The sequence below is a fragment of the Salvelinus sp. IW2-2015 genome, linkage group LG32, assembly GCF_002910315.2.
Source record: "Salvelinus sp. IW2-2015 linkage group LG32, ASM291031v2, whole genome shotgun sequence".
NCBI lineage: Eukaryota > Metazoa > Chordata > Actinopteri > Salmoniformes > Salmonidae > Salvelinus > Salvelinus sp. IW2-2015.
This window is the reverse complement of record NC_036871.1, coordinates 34,305,168-34,330,268: the sequence shown is the minus strand read 5'-3', so window position 1 is coordinate 34,330,268 and position 25,101 is coordinate 34,305,168. Positions and strand designations below refer to the sequence as shown.

At 43.2% G+C, this 25,101-nt stretch overlaps 1 protein-coding gene across 2 annotated transcripts in view; it reads right to left on the bottom strand.

Moving 5' to 3' along the window:
* Positions 1-10,673, bottom strand: part of slc25a12 (solute carrier family 25 member 12) — a 30,804-nt gene extending 20,131 nt beyond the window's left edge. Inside the window, exons 1-9 of one of the 2 annotated variants that reach the window (XM_023977421.2) lie at positions 10,427-10,673; positions 9,603-9,656; positions 6,217-6,362; positions 3,918-4,033; positions 3,287-3,426; positions 3,051-3,197; positions 2,822-2,960; positions 2,068-2,161; positions 1,843-1,927 (exon numbers count right to left, since the gene is read on the bottom strand). In XM_023977421.2, the coding sequence (XP_023833189.1) occupies positions 1,843-1,927; positions 2,068-2,161; positions 2,822-2,960; positions 3,051-3,197; positions 3,287-3,426; positions 3,918-4,033; positions 6,217-6,362; positions 9,603-9,656; positions 10,427-10,438 (933 nt within the window). In that variant the 5' untranslated portion in view covers positions 10,439-10,673. Of the gene's footprint in view, positions 1-1,842; positions 1,928-2,067; positions 2,162-2,821; positions 2,961-3,050; positions 3,198-3,286; positions 3,427-3,917; positions 4,034-6,216; positions 6,363-9,602; positions 9,657-9,946; positions 10,384-10,426 lie in introns of those variants that run through there. The other variant, XM_070436597.1, reaches the window with a different exon arrangement.
* Between the last annotated feature and the right edge of the window lie 14,428 nt (positions 10,674-25,101).

The window sequence follows — 25,101 nt, the reverse complement described above, 5'->3', positions numbered from 1 at the left end:
ACTTCTTACCTGGGAATATTGAAGACTCATGTTAAAAGGAACCACCAGCTTTCATATGTTCTCATGTTCTGAGCAAGGAACTTAAACGTTAGCTTTCTTGCATGGCACATATTGCACTTTTACTTTCTTCTCCAACACTTTGTTTTTGCATTATTTAAACCAAATTGAACATGTTTCATTATTTATTTGAGGCTCAATTTATTTTATTGATGTATTATATTAAGTTAAAATAAGTGTTCATTCAGTATGGTTGTAATTGTCATTATTACAAATACATTCAAAAAAATTGTCMGATTAACCGGTATCGGCTTTTTTTGGTCCTCCAATAATCGGTATCGTTATTGAAAAAKCATAATCGGTTGACCTCTGATCTACACCACCCGATGTCACAGGAAGGCCAAAAAGGATCATCAAGGACAACAACCACCCGAGCCACTGCCTGTTCACCCCGCTATCATCCAGAAGGCGAGGTCAGTACAGGTGCATCAAAGCTGGGACCGAGAGATTGAAAAACAGCTTCTATCTCARGGCCATCAGACTGTTAAACAGCCATCACTAACATTGAGTGGCTGCTGCCAACATACTGACTCAAATCTCTAGCCACTTTAATAATAMAAAATTGGATGTAATAAATGTATCTCTAGTCACTTTAAACAATGCCACTTTATATAATGTTTACATACCCTACATTACTCATCTCATATGTATACTGTACTCTATACCATCTACTGCATCTTGCCTATGCTGCACGGCCATCGCTCATCCATATAATTTTATGTACATATTCTTATTCATTCCTTTACACTTGTGTGTAAAAGGTAGTTGTGAAATTGTTAGGTTAGATTACTTGTTAGATATTACTGCATGGTCGTAACTAGAAGCACAAGCATTTCGCTACACTCGCATTAACATCTGCTAACCATGTGTATGTGACCAATACAATTTGATTTGACACACCCACACACACAAGCGCGCGCACACACACACACACAAGCGCGTGCACACACACTAGCGCGCGCACACACACTAGCACACGGACACGCACACACTAGCGCGCGCACACCCACACACTAGCGCGCGCACACCCACACACTAGCGCACGCACACACACACCACACGCTAGCGCACGCACACACGCGAGAGCACGCGCGCGAGCGCACGCACCGCCGAGCGCACACACACGAGCGACGCACACACACGAGCGCCACGCACACACACGAGCAACACGCACACACGAGCACACGACAGACACACACACGAGCACACACGAGCACCAAACAAAAACCACGACACAAAGCAAACACACGAGCACACACACGCAAGCACACACACGCAAAGCACACACACACAGCACACACACACCTAGCACGCCACACACACACTACAGCAACGCACACACACACTAGCACGCACACACCACACACCACTAGCACGCACACACACACACACTAGCACGCACACCACACACAACCACTAGCACGCACACACACACACACTAGCACGCACACACAACACACACACACGCACACACACCACACACTAGCACGCACACACACACTAGCACGCACCACCACACACTAGCACGCACACACACACTAGCACGCACCAACACACACTAGCACGCCCACACCACACACTAGCACGCACACACACACTAGCACGCACACACACACTAGCACGCACACACACACACACACTAGCACGCAACACACACACTAGCACGCACACACACACTAGCACGCACCACACACTAGCACGCACACTAGCACGCACACACTAGCACGCACCACCACACACTAGCACGCACACACTAGCACGCACACACACAGACAGGTCTCTTACCTGTTTCTGTATCTCAGCCAGGTGATAGGGCAGTGCTCCCTCCTCCAGTGGGGCTATCCTCTCAATGTCAGAAACGTTCAGACGTCTGAGACAAAACACAGCACAATTACCACACAATATTCAATAAGCTTGCCCCAGCATTCTGAACAGGTATGTTTGTGTAAGGCACACATATATTATGCATACAATGCAAGGCTGAAGAGCGATACTCATGCATGTGTTTACCCAGAGTGGGAGTGAAGACCTGATAACTGGTACAGGATGTCGATCTCCATGGGAGAGATCTGGCCAAACTTGTTAGCAGCAAAGATAAACTCCTCTAGAGAAAGGGAGATCAAGAGGGAGGAAGAGGGGAAGAGAAACAGTGTGTGAGAGTGAAAAAGAGATGGGTTAACAAGTCTGCATAACACAGACATACTACATAGAGATTGAGAGACCTCGCCAAGACTCTTCAACATAACAGTTCCTCTGCTGGCAGCTAACAGACGACTGGAAAGGGTGATCCCACTACTCCTCTCACTCTAACATGTCTGGAACAGGGTACTCCCCAGGATATTTTAACAAGGTGGTTCTGCTGAGTACGGCCGGGGAGGAGACCCAGAGGGTGGTAGTGCCCCCCTTTGGACTCAGAGATTTGGGCGTTTTTTAACACCTGTAACTGCCATTTCCCGCAATCTAGAGCAAAAAAATGCCTTATATGAGAAAAACGCAACAAAAAAGCAAATATTAAATAAAAGTTGTTAATTTTAATTTGTTTTATTACATAGTGGAGTAGCCAGTCCACAAAGGTGGAGCAGTGCCTCTCACATTCTTTGGGGAGAACCCTGGTGTGTCGGTACAGTACAGTGTGTGTGGAAGGGTATACAATTGGTATGGATGGTTATACATGTGTTCCCTTTAGTGACCAGTGTGTTCCCTTTAGTGACCAGTGTGTTCCCTTTAGTGACCAGTGTGTTCCCTTTAGTGACCAGTGTGTTACCTTTAGTGACCAGTGTGTCCTTGCGGGTACCGGCCAGTGTGCTATAGATCTTGCGGATCAGCTCCATGTTGTTTAGGAGAGAGTTAAATGCGTTGAAGTAGGAGAAGCTGACCATGTGAGAGGTGCTGCCCCCCGCAGCCTGGGAGAACAATCACACAGAGGGTTAGAACATCCAGTCTTCCCCCCTGACCTCCTCCCCAACACATTTACAGTACACACACGCTCCTACCGAAACCAGGTTTTCCTCCACGAACGGTGTGAGCACGTGGTGTCGGATGGTGGCCATGATGTCACTAAAGTCCATGGCAGAGATGGTGCCGCTTTTGTTCTTGTCCTTCTGGGCAAAGGCCTGGCGTGCATGTTCCAACTGTAACTCCTGTAGACAAAGAAGACAGTGTGTGTGTGGTGTGTGGTGTGTGTGTGTGTGTGTGTTTGTGTGTTGTGTGTGTGTGTGTGTGTTATTACCTGTAGGAACTGGGTGAACTCGAGGTAGCTAAGGCGTTTTTTGCGATCGTGTCCAAAGTGCAGGCGGATGAACTCACAGTCCCAGTTAAAGGGGATGTGGTGGTGCACTGTGGTCTGGCTGAAGATGTCCCGCACATTCTCTGTTAAAGGGGAGGATAAAGTGAGAGAGCGCCATAGAATTGGAATGAGTAGAATGGGTTTGCCATTGAATGCAATGTTGTGTTGGGAGAAAAGGCGGCCATATTGGGTGTACCATTTTAAAATGTCTTCACATCTCAGAATTCTGTTTCTTTCTGTGTATCTGTGAAACAGGGACAATCTGTTCAACTCATTCTAATTCTATGCCAGACAATTAATAGCCCACATTCGTCAGATTTAGAATTACAGTAACCTTTAGGCTGAGTGAGTATACTAACAAACCAGAATTGGTTCCCTTTAATTATTAGGCATGCCAGGCACACACACACACACCCACCCCCTCTCAAGCACTAAAAAGTGTGTGTGAGAGTGATTTAGAGAGAACGTAATRGTGTGCTAAATCGTAATCCTATCAACAATTAAATGATTGCAACATTTTCTGGGCTGAAACCATGGGAACAGTTGACGAAAGCATGTACACACAGTAACGTACCAAAAGAGATGTCTCCAGTGCCAGTCTTGTCAAACAGCTGGAAGGCTACGATGAAGAGGGCATCCGGAACACACAGCACCGACTCAAACGCTAAGAACTCCTGGAACGAGATCAGCCTGTGTGTGTTTTGTGGAAAGAGAGAAAGAGAGGCAACATTAAAACACATTACACACATGAAGCCATGCAGGACAAAGCTTCACTTACACAACATCCAATCAGAAGGAGAAAGGCTCAGCTTTCGCTGAAACATCAGAAAAATGTCAACAATGACGTAGGGTGAGATTAGACCATGCAGTATTTCTAAAAATACCCCATGTATTTAAAATACTGTTAACCAATTGTCATGGATTTCAGTTCATTTCTCTAGACTGAACTAAAATTAGAAGGTTCATTGGGGATTGGCTGCTTGTAGGTCATTACTTTTAATCAGCTCTGAATGACACAGATGTGTGGTTCTGCACCCTGCAAGAGAATGCCAAGCGTGTGCAAAGCTGTCATCAAGGCAAAGGTTTGCTATTTTGAAGAATATAAAAACATATTTTTAGATATGTTTAACACTTTTTTGGTTACTACATGATTCCATATGTGTTGTTTCATAGTTTTGATGTCTTCACTATTATTCTATAACARAGGTCGACCGATTAATMGGAATGGCCGATTAATTAGGGCCGATTTCAAGTTACAACAATCGGTAATCGCCATTTTTGGACACCGATTATGGCCGATTACATTGCACTCCACGAGGAGACTGCGTGGCAGGCTGACTACCTGTTATGCGAGTGCAGCAAGGAGCCACGGTAAGGTGCTAGCTAGCATTAAACTTGTCTTATAAAAAACAATCACTCACTAGTTAACTACACATGGTTGATGATATTACTAGTTTATCTAGCTTGTCCTGCGTTGCATATAATTGATGCGGTGGCTGTTAATTTATCATTGAATCATAGCCTACTTCACCAAACGGGTGATTTAACAAGCGCATCCGAAAAAAGCACCGTCTTTGAACCAATGTGTACCTAACCATAAACATCAACGCCTTTCTTAAAATCAATACACAAGTATATATTTTTTAAACCTGCATATTTAGTTAATATTGCCTGCTAACATGAATTTCTTTGAACTATGGAAATTGTGTCACTTCTCTTGCGTTCAKTGTAAGCAGAGTCAGGGTATATGCAGCTGTTCGGRTCSCCTGGCTCGTTGCGAACTGTGTGAAGACCATTTCTTCCTAACAAAGACKGTAATTAATTTGCCAKAATTGTACATAATTATGACATAACATTGAAGGTTGTGCAATGTAACAGCAATATTAGACTTCAGTGAAATACGTAACSGTTCCGTATTTCACTGAAAGAATAAACGTTTTGTTTTCGAAATGATAGTTTCCGGATTTGACCATWWTAATGACCTAAGGCTCGTATTTCTGTGTGTTATTATATTAAGTCTATGATTTGATTAAGCAGTCTGACTGAGCGGTGGTAGGCARCAGCAGGCTCGTAAGCATTCATTCAAACAGCACTTTCCTGCATTTGCCAGCAGCTCTTCGCTGTGCTTCAAGCATTGCRCTGTTTATGACTTCAAGCCTATAAACTCACGAGATTAGGCTGGCAATACTAAAGTACCTATTAGAACATCCAATAGTCAAAGGTATATGAAATACAAATGGTATAGAGAGAAATAGTCCTATAATAACTACAACCTAAAACTTCTTACCTGGGAATATTGAAGACTCATGTTAAAAAGCAACCACCAGGTTTCATATGTTCTGAGCAAGGAACTTAAACGYYAGCTTTTTTACATGGCACATATTGCACTTTACTTTCTTCTCCAACACTTTGTTTTTGCATTATTTAAACCAAATTGAACATGTTTCATTATTTATTTGAGGCTAAATTTATTTTATTGATTTATTATATTAAGTTAAAACAAGTGTTCATTCAGTATTGTTGTAATTGTCATTATTATAAATAAATAAATAAGCCGATTAATCGGTATCGGCTTTTTTGGGTCCTCCAATAAATCAGTATCAGCGTTGAAAAATCATAATCGGTCGACCTCTAGTAAACATATGTCCCATGCAAATAAAGCCCTTTGAATTGAAATGAGACACAGGAGAGAGAGATAAATAGAAAGGGAAGGAGACAAGGCAGGATGCTTGAGCAACTGTTCCACAGAAAGAGAGAACAGAGAGAGAGAAGGGAGGCAGCTCTTTACCCATATTTTGGTGAAGAGAGGGTGTGTGAAATAAAGATAGACAAAGAGGATGACAGAGAGAGGGTGAATGTAGGCAGCTCCTTACCCGTCCTTGGTGGTATCAGCTACACCTGCGATGAGCTGTACAGTTTTGGGGTTGTGGTGGATCTGTGTGTGCAGGCCCAGGTATTTCTGCACAAAGTCCCCCGGGGTCATTAACTTCTCGCCATCTGCATCCACCACACTGGCATGCTGGAGGGGTTATGACAGACAGAGTCACACTGGGTCCGTTCCTTGTRTTGTTATAACAATCATAACCCTGAGCATTATCAACTCCTCTGTCATGCTTAGAAGAATTACGACAGAAACMCACATCACATCATTTTGAGTTTCCTGCTAAACACTGACATGTTGAGGGGGGTTAGGACAGAATGCATACAGGGGGAGTTTGGGTTCCTGACTTAACTCTTATCCATCACACTGGCACGCTAAGGTGGTTCTAAATGTGACGCTATAATGTGGCTCTTACTTCTTCCCGGGTAGACACACGATAAGGGCATTGATTTTGTTAAGGCCTCACACTCTGGCAGTATAAACTGTGCACTGTGTGTAGACAATGTGTGAACAACTCGAAAGCCTATATACATCAGATATGCTCAATCAATGAGCATCACTCTCCAAATATAACTACGTATGACAATAGCCACAGGAAGTAGTTTGGGGGTGCTGCGATTTTTTCTTGCCCCTGTCTATACCAGACCACTAACACAGGACTAGTAAAGGCCCAGTGCACTACTTTTGTGAAAATAATTTAAACTAAATGTGTGAGTTTTCACTAGCATGTGACTTGAGTTTGATAATTATCTGTAAAAAACAGTTAATATAAAAATACTTCCTTGAAATGTTTTTCAGTCTCTTGAAATACTTTGCAAATGTAACTTTTTCTACATTAAAATGACCATTTCAGTTTCTTTTACATTTTAGTAGATGCTCTTATCCAGAGCAAATAACAGTAGTGAGTGTATACATTTTCATACTGGCCCCCCATTGGAATCGAACCCACAACCCTAGCATTGCAAGCGCTATGCTCTACCAACTGAGCCACATCACCACAAACCACTTGATGTCTCAATGTACTAAATGTTTTTCCATCATGGTGATGAAAAGTCTACAGGTACAATCCAAGATGACCAGCCTATGTACAATACAGTAATATACATTTACATTAAGTGGTTTGTAAGGACGCTAAATTAATAATGTACAAAGTGGTTGTTTTTCATGTTATTTGATCAAGAAAAATATTTAATTTGATGTGGATGTGTTGTGTCTTTGCCCATAAATTTGCACCTTTTGATGTAAATGTTTGARAACAGGGTTTTGTTCTTTCTGGATTCCATTAGAATGACAGAATCACAGAGAAAGGGACATAGCAACAACTCTTACAATTCCAACTATTGAATCCTGCAAGATACTGTTCTTCATCATACAACTACCTTTTTTGCCAAAGCAGAGATTTAATGTTTTTTTTGCTGCGCAACAGACATCTATATTGGTCCGCTAATACTAGTAAAGGCCCAGTGCACCACTTTTTTAATACAGTAAAAAAAAAAAAAATTCAGGGGGTGCTGCAGCACCCTCAGCACACCTACCCGCAGTTATGCATATGACTTGACATGTCCGACTGACAACTAAAGGTGAACTAGCCTATTTACAAAGATTCCGATTCCTTAAAGGAATAAGAACTTTCCAGAAAGTATTTTGGGTAAGGTCTCTTTACCTAACCTTTCATTTTAGTAATTTAGCAGACATTCTTATCCAGAGCRACTTACAGGAGCAAGTAGGGTTAAGAACCTAGCTCCAGGGGACACTGACCAATTTTTCATCTAGTCGGCTCGGACTAGCTTTGTGAGCTAAGCCATCTTAGGCTTTATGTTATGTTTTCAGTAGCTCTATTAGCCCATACGAGGCACTGACTGCTGTTTCATCCACAGAGCCATGAAGGATCAAGCACAACAGTGTGCAACTGTAAATACACTTTAGAAGTGCCATTATTTATGTTCAACATGGAACTCACAGCTTCAGCGGGTTCTGAGAAATGCTGAATACTAAATGCTGTACAATCTTTCAATGTTTTGACTAATACATGACCTCTAACTCACACATTTTACATACTGTATGTCATGTGAATAACCCCCCCCCCCCCCTTTGTATAGCCTAATGTACCATCTGCTGACTGACCAGGTGAAAGCTATGATCCCTTATTGATGTCACCTGTTATATCCACTTCAATGTTAAAGAAGGTTAAAGAAGGATTTGTAAGCCTTAAGACATTGTGTGTGCCAATCAAAGAGTGAATGGGCAAGACAAAATATTTAAGTGCCTTTGAACAGGGTATGGTAGTAGGTGCCAGGCACACTGGTTTGTGTGTGTCAAGAATTGCAACGCTACTGGGTTTTTCACGTTCAACAGTTTCCCGTGTGTATCAAGAATGGTTTACCACACAAAGGACATCCAGCCAACTTGACACAACTATGGGTACCATTGGAGTCAAGATGTGCCAGTATCCCTGTGGAATTCTTTTGACACCTTGTAGAGTCCATGCCCCAATGAATTGAGCCTGTTCTGAGGGCAAAAGGGGTGCAACTCAATATTAGGAAGGTGTTCCTAATGTTTTGTACACACAGTGTATAGGTGCCCTGCCAGGGAGGGAAACAGGCAGAACTGACAGCCCTCCCATGCCGACGATGACACAGTGTGAACACACAGGCAATTAGCTTTGTAATTCAGCCGATAGATGCCTGCTTACTCCATCACAGAATGCCTGCCACATTCAAACACAGGCAAATGTCACATGACTCAAGCTATGGCAGAGGGATTTCTTGTGGCAAGGTTAACTGACACTGATGTTTGCTACCAGCCGGGCACTCATGCCATGCCCATACATGATACAGCCTGCCCTTCTCAGTGATTTAATGCATAGGGTGCATTCTACTCTATAGCCTCTTCTCCATGTAGAACAGATGAAGAGGAAACACTATTGAGATACACCTTTCACCATTACTGTGTTGTTGTGTGTATTTTGGTATTTTATTAGGATTCCTATTAGCTGTTGCGAAAGCCGCAGCTACTCATCTTAAGTTCCACACAAAACATTGAATAATACTGAACATTAATAGACAAGAACAGCTCAAGGACAGAACTACATAACATGTGTGGGTTGGTCTTTAATTAAAGAGCATAGTGACACAGCTCCCCACAAGATTCCCTCAAGCTAAATCATGACTTCAGTTCACCCTGGGGGGATAGTGACCCTAGATGTTTCCCCAAGGAACTGAACTATAGTCCGTTTCGCATCATCTTCCGGATGGTGGAGGTTAGGATTTAGGGAGGGTAGCTGATTCCAAGCTGTGATTGTGAGTCACTTTGCATATAAACTGTGCATAGTGATCATTTGAGGCAGGCTAAAGTTGAAGGCCAAAGAGTTGTTCTTACCTTCTGAAAGATAACCTTCAATTCGCTCGGGTCTGCCCGTTTGGTGGATTGCACCTGCCAAGCAATATGATTAAGATAAAAATGTTAAGGTAATAACTCGTTCTGCAGCAAAAACAAATACACAGCGGCTAGTTACATTTACATAATGTAAACGGTTAACTAACTAGCTGTTTGGTTTTGTAATCAATACTAGCTAGCTGACACTGGGATAAAGTGTGTCTCCTTGCAATTGGAAATTACAAATGAAAAGATTCCAAAAGCAAACAGAGGACTTGAAAGACTGCTATCCTACAAGACATATAATTATTGTCAAAACGAATGCAAATGCAAAGTATCACACCAACTGTTACTGCAGGTGAGTTGACCAGGAAACACTGCTACTGCTAATTAGCTAGCTACTGGCTAGTTAGCTACAGTAACGTTACTCAAAAGATGAAGACATAAACCCTTCTTCAAATTACTCGTTAGGTTTAAAACAGCAAAGAGCAGAGCGGATAAGAGGGTATTTAGACACACGATGGTAGTTGAGTGATGCGGTTGTCATTATTGCACAATCTTGCGAGTTAGTAGAACTAGTATCGCAATGTTAATCAGATGTAGATGCTAGCCTTATCGCTAACTCCGCCTAGTGGATGTTCATTCAAGGCCAGAGACCGGGCGTTACCGCAGTGATGCACGGAACAATGAATGCCCTACACCCGCTAAAAAGAGACTCAAATAATCCCTTAAACGATATAGTCATATACCCAATACAAAACAGATAAAACATGCAGACAACATTAAAAGCAATTTCTGAAACGTAAAGCAAGCGATGCCGAAGTCACCTTGACTGCCATGTTGGTTTTGACGTCACGTACAGTTAGCTAGCGCAGGCGCTTTCACTGCAGAATTCCAAATAAATTAAATGAAAAGCAAACTCCGGTCTAATCTGAGACGATTGCATCAACCCCACTATTCTAGTCAAGTGCGTGTCCCTCTGACTCTCTGTTCTAAAAGTGTGTGTCTCTTCAGCTGTAGCGGTCGTGGTTCGAGCCTTCCAAGGGTGACGTAAGGACACGTTTCTAAGCCTGAGTGAAAAGTGAAAACAGACTGCTAGCTATTCAGACCAATCGAATAATTAACCTGGCCACACAAATACAGTAGCCTATTTGTGGGAGAACAAATATTGCATAGCATAACCGTGGGAAGTAGAGGTGCTGAGGGTGCTGCAGCACCCCCTGAAAAATCATGATAATTTATTTAAAAAAAATATATATATATATATAAATTAATATTTTTGAAATTAATATTTTTGCACTGAGGCTTTAATTCTCCTGCAAACTACTTCCTATGTTGCATATACCAATATGCTACACATCATTCAATCATGGAATGACCTGTTGGCTCTCTCAGAGACTGAAACTCACTCAACCTGATTGACCGAGAAAAAAACATGAAGCAGGAGCGTAAACCAATAACATACATCTTGTAATGTTATGTTAGGCCATAGGCGGAAATCCCAGGGGGGACGGGGGGGACACGACCCCCCCATCCTGGGAAAAATATGATTTGTCCCCCCCAATATATCACTGTAAACATAACTATGTAATTTCAATAATATTAATAATACGCAATGAAAGCACTTGTGCTGATTATAGACACTTAATAGCGCGTTTTTAAGTTTCACAAGATTGCGACCCCCCCGCCCTTTGCCCCACAATGATTTGATCCACTGCCAGTTCTTTAGCTTGCAAGGTAATAGAGGGTTCGTATCTACTGTCCGAAAGGCACTCAGTGTACGTAACTGACGTGAGGTAATCCCAGTCAATCGCGCCATAGCAATGTTATATTTTTTTAATGTTGCGGGTTCACACACTACTGAATTTGCAAGACTAGCGGCCAAACTAAAGCAACATTAACTATCAAGCTAGCTAGTACCTATTCCATTTATGTGGCGTCGTCAAAGATGGAATATTTGCTTCGTGAGTTTATTCCAAGATTAGCATGCAGCTGTAGTGCTTCAAAGTCCCCGTGATAAGGTTAGCGATAAACTGAAGTCCAAACTGAACAGAACTACACTCTCTTATTACCATTGTCTTAAATATATTAATGGTCTCGTTGCAAAAGCAAAATTGTCGCTAGTGAATTATTATTTTTTCCACCTTTAACCAGGTAGCAAAGATTATAGCAAACACCACAGAACGGAATTGGTGCTCGCTAGCTTTGCAAATTCAGCTATTGTTGGAAGCCTGCCAATATGAAACAAACTAGGTTAAAATTCAAACGTTGCAGCTGTGTTGTGTAAATGTGTGTGTGTGCAGCTAGACCGGCCAGCCAGCCAGGTAGAAAAATGTCAGAAAAAGACGGACATCAGAGTATTTTTCAGGACACCAAAACGCAAAGTAAGAACTCTAGTAGCCTAATATCTCAAAGACATTGATAAAATGTTCATAAGAAAGAAGTGAAATGCTAATGGAATGTTTCACAATGATGTCAATTAGGCAGAGCAGGCAACAGATGGCACACAGACAGCAGAGCTGTGGACAGATAGCAGGGACAGACTGGCAGGGACAGACTGGCAGAGACAGGGAGTCTCAGGTAAGTTTGTTGAGTCTTTGTTTGGCAACATTATGAAAGGTTCTCCATTTTTTTTACTTGTAAAATAGGGACATAATTGGAAAATGCCATGGATACCCCAGCTCTCAACTTAAACTGGTGACTAAACTAAGATTTGTTTAAGGCAATGGTATTGCTGTTGTGATTAATTGTGTAGTTTTGGGTACGGTAGTTAGGAGTACAGCAAACACCTTATTTCTTTTCTAGGGACAGACTGAGTCATGAGGGTGGTGAAAGGGAAGAGCCAAGGAGAGAGACTTCAGAGGACAGTGTCACAGCCACGGCAGGACCAGGTGTCACCCTTGTTGCCAGCAGCACCAGTATAGGGACAGTGGCACAGCATCGTCCAGTTACCTCAGTGATGACACAGAACCATATCAGCCACACCCACAATTTATAGAACCGCAAACTCTTGGCAACAGAGTGTTGACGTTTCAAGAGAGAGAACACTGCACTGATAAGGAACACTGCTATAACTATTATTATTAGTAGTATTATAATGATTTAAACAAGTTGGGACAACCCTTCAGTTAACTACTGTACCTAACAATTATCCAGTAGTAGTGATTATGGTCCCTCAATATACATTTAACATATTACAACATAGTCTATGTGTTACAGCACTACTTTTGGTGTCCCCCTCAGGAATTGCTCCTGAGAAAATGTCATGTAATTGTCCCCTCCAAGGTTGATATCAGATTTTCGCCCCTGTGTTAGGCCTAACTTGTGAAAGCCATTTCAACTAAAGGTTATGTTGACTAGTTTATTGATAGGGCCTAAATTCAAATGGCAAGTTTTCCCATCCCATTTTTCCCCAGGTTTAAATACAATGTGGAAACCAAACCTATAAGCAATGTGTGTAACCTTCCCCCCTTTTCGAAGATCTGAAATCAGTTTAAAGCTGACACCCTTTTGCCAAGCCCAGRMCAGAACACAGAGCATGTGTGCCTTAACTCTGCTGTAATCCAGTTAAGTGCAGAGGGCTTTAATGGGAACTGTCTCATGTGTAACGAGGAAAGAGGAGAATAGCCAACTGGGACACTCTATCTCAGTGGTTCCATAACCTGGGTTCGATCGAACCCCAGGGGTTCGGTGAGTCAGTCTCAGGGGTTCGGCGGAGGTCAAGACACACATCCGACTCATATGATTCGTGATGACACGCCCCGCTTGGCCATCATTGGCTGCAGGTGATCACGCTACATCGCTTGGCCTATCTGTGCTGCAGGGAATTTGGTGCGCTCAGTAGTCGACTTGTGACTGTCGTGATGGTACGTCTTGTGATTTCTTTCTTAATATTTTAATCCCTTCATACTTACTATGTCGAGCAAAAAAAGAAAGTGGTCGGACGAATATGTACAATATGGATTCACATGTATAACGGAACGTGATGGGAGTCAGCGTCCTAACTGCATGATTTGCAATGCCAAGTTGAGCAATTCTAGTCTAGCACCGGCAAAACTAAGAGAACACTTCCTTAAGCTGCATGGAGATGGAAAATACAAGAACACAACGCTCGCTGAATTCAAGGTGAAGAGAGCCAGATTCGATGAAAAGGCTACTCTGCCTGTTCTCGGCTTTGTACCCATCAACAAACCGATCCTCACAGCATCGTACGAAGTTGCATACTTGATCGCAAAGCAGGGCAAACCACACACCATTGGTGAAACACTCATAAAACCAGCTGTGTTGAAGATGGCGAATATCATGCTGGGAAAAGAGGCTGAAGTTAAGTTATCCCAAATTCCTCTTTCAAATGACACCATCAGCGACAGAATAGAGGACATGAGCAAAGACATCTTGGCTCAAGTAGTTGCAGATCTGATTTCAAGCCCGGCAAAATTCAGCCTTCAACTCGACGAGACCACAGACGWTTCCAATCTAAGCCAGCTTGCTGTATTCGTGCGCTATGTGAAAGACGACGTGATAAAGGAAGATTTTTTATTTTGTAAGCCTCTTACAACAACAACTAAGGCAGCCGATGTGAAGAAACTTGTGGATGACTTCTTCAAAGACAACAATCTTTTGTGGGATATGGTTTCTGCAGTTTGTTCGGACGGAGCTCCAGTCATGCTGGGAAGAAAGTCTGGTTTTGGTGCGCTAGTGAAAGCCGATGCACCACACATCATTATTACGCATTGTATTCTGCACAGGCATGCGTTGGCAACAAAAACCTTGCCTCCAAAACTGGCAGAAGTATTAAAAATGTAGTGGAATGGGTGAACTATGTGCGAACTAGTGCTCTGAGGCACCGCATCTTCAGTGAGCTGTGTAAAGAAATGGGCTCTGAATTCGAGGTACTTCTGTACCATTCGTTCTGTACCTAACGTTCAGTGGTTATCCCGGGGACAGGTGCTGAATCGTGTTTTTGCCGTGTGTGTGGAATTAGCCCTGTTTTTGCAAGAGCACCAACATTGTCATGCAGATTGCTTCAAAAATTCTGAGTTCATTCTCATTTTAGYGTACATGGCTGATATCTTCGCAGCTCTCAATCATCTCAATCAAAAGATGCAGGGCGGTGGAGTCAACATCATCGAAGCGGAGGAAAACCTGAAGGCTTTTCAAAAAAAGCTACCGTTATGGAAACGATGAACAGAGAACGATAACTTCGCAAACTTTCCCCTGCTGGACGACTGTGTAAGTAAGATCGAAGATGTATCTGGAATCGGAGACATTTCTGTACCCGCRGAACTGAAGCAAGCAATTGCCAYGCACTTAGATGAGCTTGCAAAGTCTCTCGACGGATWCTTCCCTACAAGAGAGTCATATCCAGCATGGGTGAGACAGCCGTTCACGTTTAGTGTTGAGACAACAGATGTCAATGATGAATACCTCGATGAAATCATTGAAATTCAGCAGAGCCAGGTTCAACAGCAACTCTTCAGAACAACAACGCTTTCAACGTTTTGGTGTCAACAAATGGTGACGTACCCTGTTATTGCTAAGAAAGCTCTGGAGATTTTCATACCGTTTGTTACAACATATCTTTGCAAGCAATCCTTTTCGAGGATGCTGGACATAAAAACGAAGAAAAGGAACAGACTTTGTTGCGAAAATGACATGAGAGTGGCACTTGCCAAGGTGAAGCCGCGCATTTCTGAACTGGTCTCTGAAAGGCAACAGCAGAAGTCACACTGATTTGCAGTAAATATTCATTATTATGTTTTTGTTTGTGTGTGAAAATCATGTTTTGATGATTTTGTTCTTTGAACACACAGTGTTGATGTTGATGCACGGTTCACATTTTATTTTTCCAATTAAGAAGGGTTGGGTGAATGCGCATATGAAACTGGTGGGGTTCAGTACCTCCAACAAGGTTAAGAACCACTGCACTATCTGCTCTGTCCTGTTTTCCTCTCTCTCAATTCAATTTCAACTTAAGGGGAAACATATGTTTACAGTGGCACAGAAAGTGAAATAGATAATAAACAAAAGTCAAATTAACAATAACATTTTTACAGTAAACATTACACTAACAAAAGTTCCAAAATAATACAAATATTTCAAATGTCATTATGTCTGTATACAGTGTTGAAATGATAAATAGTTAAAGTACAAAAGGGAAAATAAATAAACATAAATATAAGTTGTATTTACAATGGTGTTTGTTCTTCACTGGTTGCCCTTTTTCTTGTGGCAACAGGTCACCAATCTTGCTGCTGGGGTTGCACACTGTGGTATTTCACCCAATAGATATGGGAGTTTATCAACATTTATTTGTAGGTCTGTGTAATCTGAGGGAAATATGTGTCTCTAATATGGTCATACATTTGGCAGGAGGTCAGGAAGTGCAGCTCAGTTACCACCTCATTTTGTTGGCAGTATGCACATAGCCTGTCTTCTCTTAAGAGCAAGGTCTTCCCTTCGACAGCCTTCCTCAATAGCAAGGCTATGCTCACTGAGTCTTTACATAGTCAAAGATTTCCTTCATTTTGGGTCAGTCACAGTGGTCAGGTATTCTGCCATTGTGTACTCTCTGTTTAGGGCMAAATAGCATTGTAGTTTGCTCTGTTTTTTTGTAAATTCTTTCCAATGTGTCAAGTAATTATCTTTTTGTTTTGTCATGATTTGGTTGGGTCTTGTGTTGCTGTCCTTGGGCTCTGTGGGTTCTGTTTGTGTTTGTCCATATCACCGGATTCCTACCGCAAACTCTGAACCCTTTCATCTGGACCATGGCAGCTAGCTAACCGCAATCCGGGTTGACTACTCCTGGCTAAAGTTTCTGTCCCGGAGCAAGCACCAACTAGCCTGGGGCTAGCCCATGCTAGACCCATCTCCCGGCTTGGGCTCCTGGGCTACTCCTGAAGCCCACTCCTCGGCTACAATATCTGGACCCCTTCTACTGCCGGTACGGGGCACGGAACCCCGCCGATCCTTCACGACTGGAATACCGACATAATCTGCCCTAGGATCCCAACAGGCCCCTCAGGCGCGACGTCCCCTGAAGGCCCATTCTGCTAACCGCAGCCTGCTATCTATCTGTAGCATATTGGACTGTTAGCTAATCCACCGGCCAGTTTCTTGGACCACTATACCCATTTTTCCAATTGGACTTGGACCCCTCTGCTACTTGGAACCCTACTAATTCCACGACTGGTCTATCGACGTCACCGCACGAGGAGTCAAAAACAGACTTTCCCCCATCGCGACGTCTCTCTAAGGCCCTTATGCTAGCCCTGGCCTGCTAAMTGTCTGAATCGCTGTGTCCCCAGCCAGCCCAACCACTCACTGGACCCATACGATCACTTGGCTATGCATGCCTCTCCCTAATATCAATATGCCTTGTCCATTACTGTCCTGGTTAGTGATTACTGTCTTATTTCACTGTAGAGCCTATAGCCCTGCTCACTATGCCTTAACCAACCATGTTGTTCCACCTCCCACATATGCGATGACATCACTTGGTTTAAACATCTCTAGAGACTATATCTCTCTCTTCATTACTCAATGCCGAGGTTTACCTCCAATGTACTCTCTTCCTACCATTCCTTTGTCTGTACATTATGCCTTGAATCTATGCTATCGTGCCCAGAAACCTGCTCCCTTTACTCTCTGTTCTGAACGTGCTAGATGGCCAGTTCTTATAGCCTTTAGCCGTACCCTTATCCTACTTCTCCTCTGTTCCTCTGGTGATGTAGAGGTTAATCCAGACCTGCAGTGCCTAGCTCCACTCCYACTCCCCAGGTGCTCTCATTTGTTGACTTCTGTAACCGTAAAAGCCTTGGTTTCATGCATGTTAACATTAGAAGCCTACTCCCTAAGTTTGCTTTATTCAATGCTATAGCACATTCTGCCAACGCGGATGTCTTAGCCGTGTCTGAATCCTGGCTTAGGAAAACCACCAAAAACCCAGACATTTCCATCCCTAACTATAATATTTTCCGCCAAGACAGAACTGCTGAAGGGGGCAGTGTTGCAGAGATAGCCTGCAGAGTTCTGTCTTACTATTCAGGTCTGTACCAAAGCAATTCGAGCTTCTACTTCTAAAAATGCACCTTTCCAGAAACAAGTCTCTCACCGTTGCCGCTTGCTATAGACCACCCTCTGCACCCAGCTGTGCCCTGGACACCATATGTGAATTGATTGACCCYCATCTATCTTCTGAGCTCGTGCTGCTAGGTGACCTAAACTGGGACATGCTTAACACCCCGGCCATCCTACAATCTAGACTTGATGCCCTCAATCTCACACAAATTATCAATGAACCTACCAGGTACAACCCCAAATTCGTAAACACGGCCACCCTCATAGATATTATCCTAAATAACTCACCCTCCAAATACACCTCACCAAGATCTCAGCGATCACTGCCTCATTGCCTGCATCTGTAATGGGTCTGCGGTCAAACGACCACCCCTCATCACTGTCAAACGCTCCCTAAAACACTTCTGCAAACAAGCCTTTCTAATTGACCTGGCAGGGGTATCCTGGAATGACATTGACCTCATCCCGTCAGTAGAGGATGCCTGGTTATTCTTTAAAAGTGCCTTCCTCACCATCTTAAATAAGCATGCTCCATTCAAAAAATGTAGAACTAGGAATAGATATAGCCCTTGGTTCACTCCAGACCTGTCTGCCCTTGACCAGCACAAAAACATCCTGTGTCGTTCTGCATTACCATCGAATAGCCCCYGTGATATGCAACTTTTTARGGAAGTTAGGAACCAATATATACAGGCAGTTAGGAAAGCTAAGGCTAGCTTTTTCAAACAGAAATTTGCATCCTGTAGTACAAACTCAAAAAGGTTCTGGGACACTGTAAAGTCTATGGGGAATAAGAGCACCTCCTCCCAGCTGCCCACTGCACTGAGGCTAGGAAACACTGTCACTACCGATAAATCCACAATAATTGAGAATTTCAATAAGCATTTTTCTACGGCTGGCCATGCTTTCCACCTGGCTACCCCTACCCCGGTCAGCAGCCCTGCGCTCCCCACAGCAACTCGCCCAAACCTCCCCCACGTGTCCTTCACCCAAATCCAAATAGCTGATGTTCTGAAAGAGCTGCAAAATCTGGACCTCTACAAATCAGCCGGGCTAGACAATCTGACCCTCGCGTTTCTAAAATTATCTGCAGAAATTATTGCAACCGCTATTACTAGCCTGTTCAACCTCTCTTTCGTATCGTCTGAGATTCCCATAGATTGGAAAGCTGCCACGGTCATCCCCCTCTTCAAAGGGGGAGACACTCTAGACYCWAACTGYTACAGACCTATATCTATYCTRCCCTGCCTTTCTAAGGTCTTTGAAAGCCAAGTTAACAAACAGATTACCATTTCGAATCTCACCGTACCTTCTCCGCTATGCAATCTGGTTTCAGAGCTGGTCATGGGTGCACCTCAGCCACGCTCAAGGTCCTAACGATATCATAACCGCCATCGATAAGAGACATTACTGTGCAGCCGTATTCATCGACCTGGCTAAGGCTTTTGACTCTGTCAATCACCACATTCTTATTGGCAGACTCAACAGCCTTGGTTTCTCAAATTATTGCCTCGCTTGGTTCACCAACTACTTCTCCGATAGAGTTCAGTGTGTCAAATCGAAGGGCCTGTTGTCCGGACCTCTGGCAGTCTCTATGGGGGTGCCACAGGGTTCAATTCTCTGGCCGACTCTCTTCTCTGTATACATCAATGATGTTTCTCTCGCTGCTGGTGATTCTTTGATCCACCTCTACGCAGACGACACCATTCTGTATACCTCTGGCCCTTCGTTGGACATTGTGTTAACTAACCTCCAGATGAGCTTCAATAACATACAACTCTCCTTCCGTGGCCTCCAACTGCTCTTAAACGCAAGTAAAACTAAATGTATGCTCTTCAACCGATCGCTGCCCGCACCTGCCCGCCCGTCCAGCATCACTACTCTGGACGGTTCTGACTTAGAATATGTGGACAACTACAAACACCTAGGTGTCTGGTTAGACTGTAAACTCTCCTTCCTTCTCACATTAAGCATCTCCAATCCAAAATTAAATCTAGAATCAGCTTCCTATTTCGCAACAAAGCATCCTTCACTCAGGCTGCCAAACATACCCCCGTAAAACTGACCATCCTACCGATCCGTGACTTCGGTGATGTCATTTACAAAATAGCCTCCAACACTCTACTCAACAAATTGGATGCAGTCTATCACAGTGCCATCCGTTTTGTCACCAAAGCCCCCTATACTATCCACCACTGCGACCTGTATGATCTCGTTGGCTGGCCCTCGCTTCATACTCGTCGCCAAACCCACTGGCTCCAGGTCATCTATAAGTCTTTGCTAGGTAAAGCCCCGCCTTATCTCAGCTCACTGGTCACCATAGCAGCACCCACCCGTAGCACGCGCTCCAGCAGGTGTATCTCACTGGTCACCCCCAAAGCCAATTCTTCCTTTGGCCGCCTCTCCTTCCAGTTCTCTGCTGCCAATGACTGGAACGAACTGCAAAAATCTCTGAAGATGGAGACTTATACCTCCCTCATTAGCTTTAAGCACCAGCTGTCAGAGCAGCTCACAGATCACTGCACCTGTACATAGCTCATCTGTAAATAGCCCATCCAATCTTCCTCATCCCCATACTGTATTTAGTTATTTATTTATTTATCTTGCTCCTTTGCACCCCAGTATCTCAACTTGCACATTCATCTTCTGCACATCCTACCATTCCAGTGTTCAATTGCTTTATTGTAATTACTTTGCCACCATGGCCTGTTTATTGCCTCACCTCTCTTATCCTACCTCATTTGCACATGCTGTATATAGATTTTTCTACTGTATTATTGATTGTATGTTTGCTKATTCCATGTGTAACTCTGTGTTGTTGTATGTGTCGAACTGCTTTGCCTTATCTTGGCCAGGTCGCAGTTGCAAATGAGAACTTGTTCTCAACTAGCCTACCTGGTTAAATAAAGGTGAAATAAAAAATAAAACATTTAAACCCAGGACCAGCTTGCTTAGGGGGCTTTTCTCCAGGTTCATTTCTCTGTAGGTGATGGCTTTGTTATGGAAGGTTTGGGAATAGCTTCCTTTTAGGTGGTTGTAGAATTTAACAGTTTTTTCATGGATTTTGATAATTATTGGGTATCGGCCTAATTCTGCTCTGCATGCATTATTTGGTGTTTTACGTTGTACACAGAGGACATTTTTGCAGAATTCTACATGCAGAGTCTCAATTTGGTGTTTGTCCCATTTTGTTAATTCTTGGTTGGTGAGCAGACCCCAGACATCACAACCACAAAGGGCAATTGGTTCTATAACTGATTCAAGTATTTTTAGGCAGATCCTAATTAGTATGTCTAATTTTATGTTCCTTTTGATGGCATAGAAGGCCCTTCTTGCCTTGTCTCTCAGATTGTTCACAGCTTGTGGAAGTTACCTGTGGCGCTGATGTTTAGGCAGAGGTATTTATAGTTTTTTGTGTGCTCTATGGCAACGGTGTCTAGATGGAATTTTTATTTGTGGTCCTGGCAACTGGACCTTATTTGGAACACCATTATTTTTGTCTCACTGAGATTTACTGTCAGGGCCCAGGTCTGACAGAATCTGTGCAGAAGATCTAGGTGCTGCTGTAGGCCCTCCTTGGTTGGGAACAGAAGCACCAGATCCTCAGCAAACAGTAGCCATTTGACTTCAGATTCTAGTAGAGTGAGGCCGGGGGCTGCAGACTGTTCTAGTGCCCTCGCCAATTTGTTGATATATATGTTGAAGAGGGTGGGGCTTAAGCTGCATCCCTGTCTCATCCCCCGGCCCTGTGGAAAGAAATGTGTGTGTTTTTTGCCAGTTTTAACCACACACTTGTTTGTTTGTGCACATGGATTTTATAATGTTGTATGTTGTTCCCCTAACACCACTTTCCATCAATTTGTATAGCAGGCCCTCATGTATAGCAGACTCAAATTGAGTCATAAGCTTTTTTGAAATCAACAAGCATGAGAAGACTTTGCCTTTGTTTTGGTTTGTTTGTCAATTAGGGTGTGCAGAGTGAATACGTGGTCTGTCGTACCATTAATTTGGCAAAAAGCCAATTTGACAGTTGCTCAGTGTCACGCCCTGACCGTAGAGAGCTTTTTATGTCTCTATTTTGGTTTGGTCAGGGTTTGGGTGGGCATTCTATGTTCCTTTTTTCTATGATTGGTATTTCTTTGTGTGGTTCTCAATCAGAGGCAGCTGTCTATCGTTGTCTCTGATTGAGAACCATACTTAGGTAGCCTTTTTCCCACCTATATTTGTGGGTAGTTGTCTACGTTGGCGTCACGTTTTTGGTTTGATGTTTATTGTTTTGTTGGCGACATCKWWAAATAAAGAAGTATGTACGCTCACCACACTGCGCTTTGGTCCACTGTTTCCACCTTAGACGATCGTGACACTCAGTACATTGTTTTCGCTGAGGAAATGTACGAGGCTGCTGTTGATGATAATGCAGAGGATTTTCCCAAGGTTGCTGTTGACGCATATCCCATGTTAGTTATTGGGGACGAATTTCTCTCCACTTTTGTGGATTGGGGTGATCTTTGGTTCCAAATATTGGAGAATATGCCAGAGTCGAGGATGATGTTAAAGAGTTTACATATAGCCAATTGGAATTTGTGGGGTGTATATTTTATAATTTCATTTAGGATACCATCAACCCCACAGGCCTTTTTTGGTTGGAGGGTTTGTATTTTGTCCTGTCGTTCATTCAGTGTAATTGGAGAATCCAGTAGGTTCTGGTGGTCTTTAATAGTTTATTCTAAGATTTGTATTTGATCATTTATGTTTTTGCTGTTTGTTCTTTGTTATAGAACCAAAAAGATTGGAGACGTGGTTAATCCATACATCTGCATTTTGGATAGATAACTCTTCGTGTTGTTTGTTTAGAGTTTTCACATTTTCCCAGAAGTGGTTAGATTCTATGGGTTCTTCAATTACATTGAGCTGATTTCTGACATGGTGTTCCATCTTTTTCCGTAGGGTATTTTTGTATTGTTTTAGTGATTCACCATAGTGAAGGCGTAGGCTCAGGTTTTCTCGGTCTCTATGTTTTTGGTTGAATAGGTTTTTAAATTTCATTCTTAGGTTTTTGCATTCTTCATCAAACGATTTGTCAGTTTTGTCAATTTTCTTAGGTTGTCTGCTTGACATTTTTAGATTTGATATGTACGTTGAGAGCTCAAATATACTGTTAAGATTTTCTACTGTCAAGTTTACACCTTCACTATTACACCTTCACTTGTCCAAGAAATTGTCTAGAAGGGATAATTGTTTTTGCTAGATTTMCATACTACTTTCCTTCCATCTATAGCACTTCTTAATATTATTCAGTTTGTTTGGCTTTGATGCCTCATGATTGAGCTCAGTTCTGTTCAAATAGTGTGATTTTGCTGTGATCTGATAGGGCTGTCAGTGGACTGACTGTGAACGCTCTAAGAGACTCTGGGTTGAGGTCAGTGATAAAGTAGTCTACAGTACTACTGCCAAGAGATGAGCTATAGGTGTGCCTACCGTAGGAGTCCCCTCRAAGTCTACCATTGACTGTGTACATACCCAGCGTCTGACAGAGCTGCAGGAGTTGTGACCCTTTTTTTCGGTTATGTTGTCATGTGTTGTGTCTAGCGGGGCATATGGGAGAGGGACTGCTGTCACCTCCAGGTAGGTGTTTACCCCCATGTGTGCTGAGTGTGTCAGGTTCTTGTTCTAGTACATGTCCCTGGGCCTGGAAATGGTTGATCTCCCCCTCTAGGATGGAGAAGCTGTCATCGTTAAAGTATGGGGATTCTATTGGGGGATATAGGTAGCACACATGAGGACATTTTTCTCTATTGAGATAATTTCCTTATTCATTTATAGCCAGATGTAAAATGTTCCTGTTTTGACTAATTTAATAGAGTGGGTTAGGTCTGCTCTATATCAAATTAGCATACCCCCTGAGTTGCTTCCCTGTTTCACACCTGGTAGTTTGGTGGATGGGACTACCAGCTCTCTGTAACCTAGAGGGCAACCAGTGGGTCCATCTAATTTATACCATGTTTCTTGTAGGATGACAATGTCTGTATATCCAATTTATTTGATGAAGTCTGGGTTACTGCTCTTTAGGCCGAAGGCAGATGACCTCAGACCTAGTATTTTTCAGGATGCAATAGTAAAAGCTATGTGTTCCATTGTGTCTAGTGTTGTTTTTGTGTGGTTCGGCCTCAGACTAGTAAGTGTGAGCAGAGCCTGCTGAGCATCTGGTACATGCCATTGGCTTGGGCTAGTGTAAGAGTGGGGTTTGGGCTTGTTTACCTGCTCACGGCCTGGCCGTATGTGTGACTTTCATGTTGAGGCCCTCTTTGCAGGAGTGGGCGGCATGGGGTGGGCAGGAGGGGCAAAGGTCTGAGCTGAGGGGGCCTATATGGGGTGTGGGCATGGTTGCTTTGGGTGGGGGTATTGATTGTTTGGGGTTGTTACGTTCCCCAGTTTCTGTGTTGTAGTTTGTTTTTGAGTGTGTGTGTTTCAGGAGATGGCTTCCTGAAATTCTCCCCAAGCAGCTGATTGGTCGGCCCCAATTGATGATTGGAGAGCTGACCCCGCCCCCTCGTCAAGACGCATGCCTTATGAAGCTATAAAAGCCAGTGTTCTGTTCAGAAGAGAGAGATCATTGGCAGGCTGAGATCATTGGCAGGCTGAGGAGATTGCAGAAATATTGATTGTGATTTAGAGAGATCATGGCTGAGGGTCATATATAGTGTTGGTTGTTTATCAGAAAGCGATTTGGTATGTACTGTGTTAGTTGTTGCTGGGAGCAGTTGGTATGTTCTGTGTGAGATTGTTGCTCAGAGAGCTTATTTGATGTCCTTTGTTTCTTAGTTTGTTTGAGTAATTGTTTGATGTTCTGTTTCATTTGTTGCCAGGGGGGAAGGGGAAGGCACCTAGGGAGTGTTTAGGCAAGAGGCCCGCGGGCATACATATACCCGTAGTATATTCACTGTCTAGGCACACTAGGTAAGACCTGGGTGGACCACCCCCTGTATTTTGGTTAGTGCACCAGGTGGTGCTAAGTTAGGTAAGTAGTGGGTAGGCAGGTTAGATAGGAGAGGGGGAGCTTTGACATTTACTTTCTTTGGTTCTGTCCAGCCCCTTTTCCCCATATTACCGTGTAAAGGAATAAAATCCTAGTAAACGGTCAATTCTGCCTTTTGTCGTCCTTTCTCACACCTACAGTCCCATACCTCTTTCACTTCACAGAGAGTTGAGTTGTAGCAGGGTGTTGCGTTCCCTCTTCATAGAGGCGTGCGTAACAGGGGTGGACGTATGGATGTGGTGCTATGGTCTGGATGTACAGTACCAGTCAAAAGTTTGGACACCTACTCATTCTAGAGTTTTTCTTTATTTTTACTATTTTCTACATTGTAGAATAATAGTGAAGACATCAAAACTACTGTATGCAATAACACATATGGAATCATGT